Source organism: Tetrahymena thermophila (genome assembly GCF_000189635.1).
Source record: "Tetrahymena thermophila SB210 genomic scaffold scf_8254379, whole genome shotgun sequence".
Lineage (NCBI taxonomy): Eukaryota > Ciliophora > Oligohymenophorea > Hymenostomatida > Tetrahymenidae > Tetrahymena > Tetrahymena thermophila.
The window spans coordinates 481,299-494,208 of NW_002476163.1; the positions used below are offsets into that span (position 1 = coordinate 481,299).

Consider the following 12,910-nt stretch of genomic DNA (forward strand, 5'->3'; position numbering starts at 1 on the left):
ATTAGAATATTTAATTTCTTGTTAATTAAAAAAATTTATCTATTTTTTCGAAATCATTCTCTTCTATTGCGCACTAAATTAAGCAAAAATATAAATATCTTTTTGAATCGTCATCGTTAATTATCACCTTTTCAATTTATTAAATAAATTAAGTATCTTAAATCACGTTACAACATAATATGTGATGCAATAATACAATTGCCTTATACTCATCACTACGTAAATCATTTGAAAAATTTTTAAAATACTTTTCAATTGATTTTATATCTACAAACTATTTTTCATTATTTTGTTAAAATTCCCTATATTAGGTCTCATTTATAGGATCGTTTTATATGCATTCTATGATTAATTTTTAAAGGAAATTATCTTAGATAGTTCTTTCTTATCTAAAATCATTGTCTTATTAAGTTTAATTTTGATTTAATGTTTAGAAACTTGTATTTGTTAGTGTGAAGTTTGATTAATCATATCTTTAATCTCCATTTTATTAATTGATAATTTAATTTTAATCTTGATCTATGTGCTCATTATTTTTAATTTTACTATATAGCTCATCTAATCTATTTAGTATATCTTGTATAGTTGGTCTATATGAGGCATCTAGAGATAAGCAGCTTTAAATAATCTAATTTAGATCTGTAAGGAAAGGTCTCTAATCTATTTATTAGTATAATTTAAAATTTCTTATCTTACTTACTACCTACTATGTTGTATTGCCATTAAATAGCTGTTCATTGTAAATTATTTCGTGCATTATGCAACCAAGGCTCCATATATCTACTGCTTTGTCATAGCTTTAATTAAATTTCAAAATTTCTGGAGCCATATAATTTATAGTTCCAACAGTTGATTTCATATTTTAAAAAGATGATACTCCGAAATCTGTAATAACTAACTAGAGACCTTTATTGTATCTAATAAGTATATTTTCAGGTTTTAAATCTCTGTGTCCTAAATTGATATTATGTAGGTATTAAATTCCTTTAGCTATTTAAATGATAATATCAAGATAATTTTAGGTGGATAAATTCTAATGATTTCGATATAAGTATTAGTATAAATCGCCAAGCTAGCAAAATTCACTTACGATGTAATATTATTACTATTCTTAAAATATTTCATAGCATTGTAAAACATGATCACATTTATTTCCATTATTCATTTGATCTATTAACATTTAGATAGTATTAAGTTCTTAAGCAAGATATTTATTTTGCTACCCTAATATAGTCTGATCTGATATTTGCTTAACAGCAACTTAAATCTAATTACCTTAAGTGTCATCAAATTAGCAAAGGAATACCTTTCCTATTGATCCATTTCCTATTTCTTGAATAACCTTGTATTTATTATTTAATAATTAAGTCATGTTTTTTGATATTTCTTTTGTGTTTTAACTTTAGATGCAATTTAATTTATTGAAATATTTTGATATAATAAATCATCTGATTAATATTTAAGTAGTGAGTCTATTTAGTTTTTAATTGATTTTATATTTATTGAAATAAGATTTAATATCTCCTAATAAACTTATTCATTAATGTATATTTATTTATATAAAAGAATTATTTTCATAAATAATTATTTCAAATTATTTTTAATCTAAAAAAATATTTTAATTTTGAATATTTCTATTTATATTTTTAAATACTTCAAAAATTATAATTAAATTATATTTTTAAAAATAAACATTAAAAGAAGTTTTATTTTTTTAATATAAATTTTCATTATTTTATTTTGAAAATATCCTCCTGAAAAATTATAAAAATAAATCTACTTTAAATAATATTAAGACTATTTTTTCTAAAACATTTAATTTAGAGTTTTTTTTACATTCAATAAATTTAGATTTATCCATTAGAGTAGTTGAATATAGTATATCTAAATAAAAATTAATATCCATTTAATTACTGCCAAATGAACTTTAATTCCTCTAATAAAATGGAATCTGCTGGTATAATAGTTAAGATTAATTAATTATTTCTATTACTAAAGAATCAAACAGCTTTTATTGGCTTTAAATTTTATTTTTATAAAATATGGCTAAAATGGGATAGATTAAATTTTATAGTATATTTATATTTTTTTATGAATTTAAATAAAAATTTTAATTTTATATAAAAAAATAATTGCTTATTTAAAGTTTAATATTAAAATAAAAACAACATGGAATTATAAATAATTTACCACATACTTTTATTTTTTATTAATTTATTTGCAAAAACTATTTATTTATTTATTATTTATAATATTGCATTCATAAAACTTTAATTTCTTCAAATCAAACAAAAGAGAGTCATGAAAATAATAGCAGCTAAGTTAAGTAATTAAGCTGAAGAAGTTGAACTAACCATAGAAGATGACAATTTAACAGTTGAATAAAAAGCGGCTGTGTGTTGAGCTCCCCAAGTTTGTGTACCAAATCTAGCTACAGCAACTTACATTTGTGCTCCATCTGTAACAGCATTGTCGTACTTATCTCCAGTAGTCAATTTTCTACTAATTGATGCTACCCAATTACCTGTAGCTTGGTCATAAGTTGAACCTTAATCAGTAAAGTCACTAGTACCACCTCTTGCTGTATCAAGATCAACTACACCAGGAGTAGAATTAATATAGTTTCTATCTGCGAGATTAACTTTTGAACCATCCCACCAAAGATGTGCAACATCAATTCCAGCCATAACTGATCCACCTAATCCAATACCAATAGCACCTGGGCTATTAACCATGACTTGAATGTTAATCATATCATTCACAATACTATACTTAAATGTGACATCACTATTGAGCATAACAGTATTAACATTTCCTGTAAGAGCAGCAGGAGCAGCGAGGCAAACAGCAAGAATGGTAGCTAAGATAAAAATTTTATTCATTTTTTTTTACAATTATTACTTTTTTTAATTTTATAAATATTATTTTTTTGAATTAATTTCTACCAATATATAAAGCGTACTCAAACAATCTACTTTAATGTTTTGGCAATTAGTAAAGAATATGTTTGTTTATTTTCTAAAAATATATATGCAACTTTAAAGTAAATTCTAAATTAAAAAAGTTTTTCGTCATCCAAAATCAATTATTTAAATAGTTTATTTATTTTTATGTTTAAACCTACTTGGCTCATTGCTTAATCCTTAGTACTTTTTAACCTTTTGCCCATTTCAGTTGTAAAATTCTTTTCAATTAATTCAACTTCTAAGCATGAATTTTTTTAATGCTCACTTTATCATAACTTTAATTACACATTTATAGAAGAAAATTTTATGTGTCCTAAATTTTTATAAATTCGAGTAACATTTCATTTCTAAAAAGCAATCAGTAATAAATAAATTTCATTTAGATTTGAAATTGGAGATTTTACTTTTTAAATCTTGAAATTAACTTTACAATTTAATTCAAACAAACATACCTTCCAGAAATTATCAATTGCTTTATCTGATATTATTAAATCAGATTATATAAGAAAAAATTCACTTCTATTTCTTTGCTTAGTAATCAATTTTGTAGATTATGAATACTTGTAATAAAAGCAAATATTTACATTTAAGAGTAGTTAATTGAAAAGAAAATATTTTATTGATTCACCAAAAAATAAAAATAGATAAATATTTTAAATAAATTATGCTAGTTTTCTATCAAATGCTTATTTTATTAAAAAATAATAATAATTAATTGAGTTTTCTTCCTTTTAAATAGATTTAGCTAAATAAAAATTTTTTGAAAAAAAGTAATATTTTAGGTTCAGAAAAAAGTAAATTTTTACTGTTTCATCTTATATTTAAAAAATATGTTTGGAAAGCGAAGACAAATATTAATATAAAAGCTCAAGTTTCATTAAACTAAGGAGGTTTTTTGTTTTTTTAAGTGAACCAAAATACAACTTTTAGTAGAACGCAATATTTTATTCAAAGTAGTTTATTTTAGAAATAATTTGTCTCATCGTTAGCAGATATTTTATTATTTCAATTTTTCTATTATCATTTCAAAATTTTTTTTCTAAGAAAACTTCCATTTTATTCAATTTTCACAAATATTAAAATAGAAAAAGCGGAGAGTTTTATAAATTTTGTTTTCAATTTTGATTTTTATTAAAGCAAGAAAATAAAAATATATATTACTATGATAGTTAGAATAGTGAAGTTTTAAAAGTAATGATTAACAGCAATTTTCTTTTTTTAAAAATACTTGATCACTGGTAATATGTTTTCAAGTCGATATCTTTTTTACCATGAAAATAAATATGTCTATAATTTACAATAGGCTATTAAATAATAATTATTACTTACTTAAATTTTAAATTGAGTATGCATTCAAAAAAATAATAAAAATCACAAAAACTTGGGTTAGATATAAAATTTGGAAGCCCTTACAATATTTAAAAAGAAAAATTTAAAAAAACATTAATTATTTAAATAAAAAATTTTGGAAAACATCCAATCTATGAACAATTTTATTTAACTTTTACACAAAATTTTTTCATGTTTTGATGACATACTATTTTTCTTTTAATAATATATCAAAATATAACAGAAAATTAATTTTTGATTTTGCATAATCTTTAATTTAAAAACTTTTTTTTATTTAAATCGTCGCTTAGAAAGCTTATAAATAGTGATGATTATTTTTTATTATTGCAAAGTTCAAAAAATAAATTTTTATTTAATAAAACAAACAGAAGATGATTAAAAATGATCTTTATTTTCATTTCTAAAATTTTATGGAATGATGCTCAGAAATTTAGTATAAAAGTAGTAGGTAAAATTATCAATTTAAAATATCTTTTTAATTAGATTTGATATAAAATAAATAATAGTTACAATTTTTATTTATCGAAGTAATATAATTTTTAGATTATTTAATTAGATTAAATTGCTATTTATTTAAAAAAAATTTGTTTTTCACTCAAAAGCTTCATAAGTGATTAATTGTTGCAAAATTAATTATTATTTAAATAATATTTTTTAGATAAAAAGTCTTTTACTTTTGAATATATTTTTCATAATTCTATTAAATTTATTTCTAAATAGAGTATCGAATTAAAACATATTTAAATATATATAATACAACACAATTCAACTCAAACAGTTATAATTGTCTTTATTCAAATTGGTAATATTAAATTTTAGGTCATTAATGATTTTCTTGTATTTCAAGTGATCAATTTTGATTTTTAAGTCTTAATCAAATTTTATTTATTGATACTCATTCTGTTATATATTAACTGCTGTGACGTAATACAATGATTATTTTAATTTTTTATTAAGAGCTCTTTATCATTCATAACTCTAACAAAAGATAAGAAAGCAGTAAGTATAAATTCTTAGCCAAATTTTAATTCAATAAAATATATTCTAAATTGACTATCGAATTAAAGCATATTTAAATATATATAACACAATACAATTCAACTCAAATAGTTATAATTATTTTTATCCAAATTGGCAAAATTAAATTTTAGGTCATTAATGATTTTCTTGTATTTCAATTGATCAATTTTGGTTTTTGGATCTTAATCAAATTTTATTTATTGATTTTATTTGTGTTATATATTAACTGTTGTGACGTAATACAATGATTATTTTAATTTTTAATTAAGAGATTTTTATTGTTCATAAATCTAACAAAAGTTAAGAAAACAGTATAAACTCTTAACCCATATAATTAAATTTAATAAAATATATTTTTGTTGATAATTAAAATAATATTAATTTTTTTTTAATGTACCTATCATTTATTTGTTAATTTTCAAATATATTATTATGAACAATATATTAATATAAAATTAGCTCAAAAATATTTAATTCATTAATTAATTTTTTTTTTAATTTGAAAATAATTTTTTAAGATATTATTAATATTTGGGAGGAAGAGCTTTGCTTTAAATAAAAAAAATTCTATCAGAAATAAGCTAAAATAAAAGTAAAAATATAAAACTCACATTTGAGCTAATAACTTTTGTATTAATCAATTAATCTCCACTACTTTTGAAGCTCAATCTATCATATATCAATATTTAATAAAATAGCAATTTTGATTTTTGTTTATGAAAGATATTTTAAAAAAGTTAAAGTAAGAATTGATAGATTGACTTGATAAAATTATATATTTTTTTCAAATTTTCAATCAAATTAATAAATTTATGGATGCTAATGGTTCTATAAATTAAAAATATATCCAAACTAAATTATCTTTTTTTATAAATATTTAATTTTCTCTTAAAATTAATTTCAAAATACAGTGAGCAGTGAGATATAAATTTTTAAGAGGCTTTAAGTTTGTTTGGTAGAAAATATAATTTTGAAGAATTTTATGTGATAAAAATATGAGTTAAAATCACAAATTATTCATATTTTAAGTTCACTAAATGCTAAATTTACTATCAAAAATTAATTAATTATTAATACAAATAAAACAAAAGTAAGAAATAAAGTTATCTCCTTAGTAACCATCTCTCTCTGATGTATTATATTCCTAATTCTCAGACAACAAATGCTCCTCCTGGTGAGCTACCTTAAGGCTAAATACCTTAGACATAATAAAAAATAATTAGAAAAATCTATTATATCTAGTAACCTACATAGAATCAACCTCCTTAGCAGTAATTCTATGCTCAGCCTGCTAATCCTCAAATTTTAGCATAACCTTCTCTTAACTATAACTAGTCATCTGCCCCATCTAATTACCCTCTAATGTAGCAATAAATTTCTTTAAAAACTGAGCCTGTAACTTAAACCCATTTAAATACGGTTTAAAATTTAAATTAGTAGGAAAAACCTTTAGAGTTTGATGATGGATCATTCTCATATTTAATTTCAAAAGTTTAAGTTTCAAAGTATCTAAATGGTATATTTTCTTATTAGGTTTCAAGTTATTGCTATAAGTGATGATCTGGTTATATATTATAATTTCCTTAGGGTTTTATTCACGTAGACCTGAATATGAAGTTGAAAAAGATGGAGGAGATTACTATTTTAAAGCAAAATCATCACCAGTTTCTCATACTAATTACCCATGCACAGCAGTTTAAAATGAAGATGTAATATCTATTATTAATGAAAAAGATAAGTTCGTATTTCTTTGTGGAATAATAATGCTATTATTCAAATCAATATATATCTATAAATTATCACAAACATTTATAGCGGTATACAAACAAGGATTCATTTCTAGCTCATAAAAATTTGATAGTTCCTTTTTAGACTATCTTAATTTGGTGTGTGATTATTCTTTTGTGATTCCATTATCACCGATCACAGCTGTTGTTTATGAGGAGTGTGCAAATTTGAGATTTGGAATCTATTTATTTGGCGCAGATATAATTTACACTGCTGCTCTTTTTTATGCTCTTTTTAACTTTTTTTTCATTGTTTTTTTGATAGAATTTTGCAAAGGCTCAAGCTACGATAAATTAATGCTTTATCCCTACTTAATACTCATTACTATGCCAGGTGCTATTTTAATTAGTTTGCAACAATGTGGAATTAAGATTTTATCATAAGAAGTTAACTACTACAAAGTAACAACTACTTATTCTAGTGGTAGAAAAGAAGTAACATATGAAAGTGATGATGTTAGATGCTTAGTAATTATTCCAATTATTTTGTTTATAATAGCTGTTTTATTTTTTGCTGTCATGATTTTAGTTTCGTTTGCTCTCATACTTGTTTATTGTTTTCCTGGTATCATAGCATACTATGTTTTAACAACCCTGCTTTCAGGTTATTTTTTGAGAACCAACAGAGGTGGAGCTGACTATAGACAATAGCTTGTAGGCATGTTCGCCTTAAATCTTATTTAAACTTAATACCCATAAAAGTTTAATTAACACTTTAGTTCAGACAAGCTTGATGAAGAAAAGAGTAAAAAAAATAATGATTTTTAAAGATTTTAAGGTTATTCAATGAGTTTTTTTTAAAAACCATAACATGTTTTATATCAATACAATTAAAGAAATACTATTAAATTAATCAAAAGTTATGAAACATATTACAAAGGAGTTATATTGGAAGCCTAAAATAGATAAATCTGAAAAAAAAAAACTAACCAACTAAATAAAGATTCATAAAATTGAAATAAATTATGTATTTCTTATTTTTTAATTATTATTAGTAAATAAAATATAAAATTAAATATTTTTTAGATAATTAGATCAATTTTAAATTAATTAATTTCTATATAAACAGATTTTATATACCAAATTAATAGTTTTTGATGTGGTATATTATTCTTGCTTTTATTTTATCTTAATCAAATTTATTTAATAAAATACTTCATTTATTTAAAATTCTCATTGCTTTTTTTAAATTGTAAAATTAAGCTTATTAAAACTAAATTATTTAATTATATGCTTTTACTTGTAAAATTATCAATAAAATGCTTAAGATTGTTAAATTAATTTTAATGATTTTCAGAATATTGTTTATTTGCTAAAATTTTAAAAAATAAATAAACAAATTTCATAGATGCGGACAGTTAATTCTAAAATCATTTTTATAGGAAATCAAACAAAAATAAATCTATTTATTTAATGTTTCAATTCTAATCTAAATGAATTGATTTTAATATAAAATCATAAAAGCAATGCTCATTGAAATTTTTAATAATTTTTAAATAAAATCTTAAAGGGTTTTTCTAATTTATTTAGTGCAAATAGCAAAAATAATCATCAATATTATTATTTGCAGTAATTATAAAAAACATGTATCTATACTATTAAGATTTATGTATTTATTTATGTATAGCTATTAAATAGATATTTAATAATATATATTTGCTTTAATTATGTTTTATATCTGCTATCACTTTTTCTTACCATCCTTGGAAACATTGAATTTGAAGAAAATAATATCACCATCTTGAACAACATATTCTTTTCCCTTTTAGTAGTATTTACCTTCAGCCTTAACTGCATTTTCAGAGCCAGCAGCAATGAAATCATCGTATTTCATGATTTCAGCACAAATGAAACCCTTTTCGAAATCAGTGTGGATAACACCAGCAGCTTAAGGAGCTCTAGATTCAGCACGGACAGTCCAAGCTCTAACCTCATCGGGACCAGCTGTAAAGAAGTAAATCAAGTCTAAAACTTTGTAACCAGTTTTAATAATTCTGCTCATCATAGAAGTCTTAGCTTTTTTTTTTATTTTTAAAAAAGTATTAAATCAGTCGTTTCCAATTTATTATCAAAAATATATTATGGTCATTAATTTAAATATAACTCATCTAACCTATAAATAAATGTAAAACTTAATTTTGAAATAATTTATTTACAATCTTGCTTTCCTTCGAGAATTTGCTTTTCGTGGTCAGCAGAGTAAGGAATAATTTCACCAGGGCAGTTAGTAGTAATCCATTCCTTGATCTTAACGAGCCATTTGTTTTTCTTTCTCATGTAATCTTCAGAAGAAAGATTGACAAGATAGACAACAGGCTTGGAAGTTAAGAACATATATTTATTAAGAATATCAACTTCAGTAGCATTCCAATCAGCAGTACGAACCCATTTCTTAGCCTTTAATAAGGCATCAACTTTATCTAAAATTTCTTTTTCTTCTTTAGCATCCTTATCATTGAATCTATTAATTTTATGGTTTACTTCTTCTAATCTCTTACCCAAGATTTCTTAATCTTTGTAAACTAATTCATCACTAATAATTTGCATATCTCTAACAGGATTAACTTCGTTTTCAGTGTGAGTAATTTCAGGATCATCGAAAGCTCTAACTACGTGGTAGATAGCATCAGTTTCTCTAATGTGACTTAAGAAAGCATTACCTAAACCTTCACCCTTAGAGGCACCAGGAACTAAACCAGCAATATCCATAATACTCAAAGTAGCGGGAACCTTAGACTTGGGCTTATGACTATATGTTAATTGAAAAAATAAATTATCTAATAGCTGATTTTACAGCAAAAGATTTCTCACTTAAGAGTTATTTTTTTTTTTTTTTTTTTCATTTTTAACAAAAAATCAAAATAGTGATTATAAGTATATTTTAAGTAATAAAATCCACCAATTTATAAAATAATTTCATAACAATGCTTTATTGCTATTTTATATTTTTTTAAATAAACTGATAAAGTAATGATCAAACTTACATTTCGCAAAGCTTGTCAAATCTTTCATCATCTACAAAGACCTTAGCAAGATTAGGATCAATTGTGCAGAAAGGATAGTTTTCAGCGGGGATGTTAAGGTTGGATAACAAGTTGAAAGTGGTAGATTTACCAACGTTGGGAAGACCTACAATACCCATTTTTAAGGTATTACCGGGACGACCTAACTTAACTTTCTTGACGGGTTCTTCTTTTTTGGGAGGCATCTCTTTTCCTTTTTTTTCTATATTTTTTGGATATACTAATTAATTTATGTATCTTTTTAAGTTTTTAATTATAATTTTTACTAAAAAATTTTTATTTTTTTTTGATTTAATCAACCTCTAAATTTATACTGCACGCCTTATTTCATTACAAAAATATAAAGAGAAAAACAAAACATTAAATTATATAAAGAGATAGATAGATATAGATATATATTTCATTTTTAATTAAAGATTCTACTCTTCTAACTTTTCTAAATTAATTTTGCTTTTTAATTTTCTAAAATTTATAACAAATTCTTATAAATTTATAAATTAATTCATTTATTCATTCAATATTTATATTTAATTCCATTAATTGCTTCTATCTAATTAAATTGAATATATTTATTTTAATCATTTCTACTTGCCTTTCTAAATATCTAATTTGATTGTATCTATTAAATTCTATCATTTTTAATTTCATTAATTTTTAATATACACTAATATTTTTATTAATTAATTAACTATTATTTTAGTAATAGCAAATTTTTAAAGGTAGTTTAATTTTGTACTAAATTTAGGTTTATTTTATTATAATATTTTTTTCATTTTAGGATTACAAATTCAGTTTTAATAAGGTAGACCTTTTCTTTATTCATAAATCAAGCAATTCCTTTGTTTATCTTATTTGAAGAAAACATTCTATTCTTTTGCAGTAAATTAATGTAAACTAAGTAGCTATGATTCCTAAAATAATACTAAATGTGTTGAAACTAAAAATAGCAATTTAGTGATTTTAAGCAGAATTGGATAATCTCCAATTTTATGGGCGCCTCTTTTAGAAAAGAGATAATGTTAAACAGAATGCCAGAATATTAAAAAAAAAACTAATTGCAAAGAAAACCAAAGTTAGTCTAATATATTTCTTAATATAAAACAAAAGACCCTTTATACTAAAAGCTAATAATAAAGTGATAGAAACTAAATAAAGAACCTAAATAGCTATGCAAGATTTATCCAAACCAGTATAGGGATACTTAAGATTCCCGTCATTAAATTCCTAAAAATCACTGTAATTAAATATTAAAATAGCAATTCTGTATATATAGAAAAATATAAGTAGAAAGATAACTAAAGAATTATAAATTAGTATTCGCCATTGCAATTCTTTGCACATCCTAATTAAAATGTGGTCATTAACAATATTATATTATTATTTGAAATCAACATTTTTATTATAACAATATTATCTGTATTTATACTAATTAATCTTATCCATTATAGGAAGTAGTTTATTAGTTTCATAGTGATTAAGAATTAAAATATAAGGAATAATTACTCCCTTCATAAAATCACTAAGTAAATTAATATTTCCTTCCAACTATATTTTTCCCATTTCAAAGGGAAGAAAGCTAATACAAAAATCAACAAATTTTTTAATTTTTATATTTTTAACCGAAATATTTTTCTTTGTAATCAATTAAATTATCTCTTTCTATCGCTAGAACATTTCATAATCAAAAGCTACAAAATTTTAATTCTAATTTGGATTTTCTTCTTCTTATTTTATTTTTTTTTCATTTGTAGACTATTCTAATTAAGAATGATTGAATTCAAAATCTAGCTTAGTAAGATCCTCAAAATTAGGATCAGAAAGGACCTCATGTCTTTTTCTTTTCTTTTGAAGTTTTTTAGTTCTATTATTTTCCTCTAAATCATTGTTTTACTCTCTTTTATCTTCTTAATGTTCTACTTACAAAGGCTAATTATTATTTTCATACAAGGAATCAAATTTTTTTTAGATATTAAATGAATTATTTAATTCTGAAACTGATTCCATTTATTTATAATTTGTCTTCAGTTCATCATTAAGGTAGTTATTTTCCTTATGATCCTGAGCTAATTCTAAGTCCTTTAATATCATTTATGTATCTAAATTATTTTTTTAATCTTCTTTTAAATTAATTTATTAAAATTCTAAATTATCATTTTTCAAGTCAAGTTAGTCATCTTACCGTTAAACAAAATTCTATCTATTGCTATTGAGCTCACTATATTCATCATTATTCCCCATTAAAAAGCTATTTTCTTTTATTAAAGGAATAAAAGAGATGTTATTATTGCTTAAGTTATTATCATCATCATCTTTATCATCAATATTAAGATTTTATTTAGATTTTTTAAATGTTTGCAAAGAGAGCTTTTTAAGGGGATGTTAATTTTTTTAATTAATAGATTTTATGGATAATGAATCATCCATATTTAAGGCAGTAAAAGTAATTCTTAATTTACACTCTTCACCAAATAGGTTTCTAGTTTATAAATAAATAAATAAGAATTTATTTATGTTACTTCTTAAATAAATAAATATCTTATTTTCAAATTTTAAAAGCAAAATAATTCAATGACTTATTCTAAAAAATTATTAATAATATCCTAATTAATTATCACAAAAATTATAAATACAAAATCAATTTATGGTGGATATTGATTGCTTTGTGTCAATAATAATTTTTTCCATTAATTTATCAAATACTAAATAAATGCTAAGCAGAGTAATTACATATTTTTTACTTATAAATAATTCTTAAAATATAATA

At 22.2% G+C, this 12,910-nt stretch overlaps 5 protein-coding genes across 5 annotated transcripts; 1 reads left to right on the forward strand and 4 right to left on the reverse strand. All coding sequences in view use genetic code 6, as the record gives it.

Annotated features, from left to right (window-relative positions):
- Positions 1–123: 123 nt before the first annotated feature.
- On the reverse strand, positions 124–1,372 carry TTHERM_00300380 (Serine/Threonine kinase domain protein; the record flags this gene model as incomplete). The annotated part of the gene is made up of 2 exons (XM_001024565.2): positions 124–127; positions 210–1,372. 2 exons carry the CDS (start codon positions 1,370–1,372, stop codon positions 124–126), a joined length of 1,167 nt encoding a protein of 388 aa, XP_001024565.2.
- Positions 1,373–2,279: 907 nt separating this feature from the next.
- Positions 2,280–2,882, reverse strand: TTHERM_00300390 (DOMON domain protein; the record flags this gene model as incomplete). The annotated part of the gene is made up of 1 exon (XM_001024566.3): positions 2,280–2,882. The coding sequence occupies one exon, from the start codon at positions 2,880–2,882 to the stop codon at positions 2,280–2,282; it is 603 nt and encodes a 200-aa protein (XP_001024566.1).
- Positions 2,883–6,467: 3,585 nt separating this feature from the next.
- On the forward strand, positions 6,468–6,893 carry TTHERM_00300400 (hypothetical protein; the record flags this gene model as incomplete). Its single annotated transcript, XM_001024567.2, has 1 exon — positions 6,468–6,893. The coding sequence occupies one exon, from the start codon at positions 6,468–6,470 to the stop codon at positions 6,891–6,893; it is 426 nt and encodes a 141-aa protein (XP_001024567.2).
- Positions 6,894–8,807: 1,914 nt separating this feature from the next.
- Positions 8,808–10,331, reverse strand: TTHERM_00300410 (GTP-binding protein YchF; the record flags this gene model as incomplete). Its single annotated transcript, XM_001024568.3, has 3 exons — positions 8,808–9,139; positions 9,280–9,872; positions 10,108–10,331. 3 exons carry the CDS (start codon positions 10,329–10,331, stop codon positions 8,808–8,810), a joined length of 1,149 nt encoding a protein of 382 aa, XP_001024568.1.
- Positions 10,332–11,377: 1,046 nt separating this feature from the next.
- On the reverse strand, positions 11,378–12,570 carry TTHERM_00300420 (hypothetical protein; the record flags this gene model as incomplete). Its single annotated transcript, XM_001024569.2, has 2 exons — positions 11,378–11,407; positions 11,650–12,570. The coding sequence occupies 2 exons, from the start codon at positions 12,568–12,570 to the stop codon at positions 11,378–11,380; spliced, it is 951 nt and encodes a 316-aa protein (XP_001024569.2).
- Between the last annotated feature and the right edge of the window lie 340 nt (positions 12,571–12,910).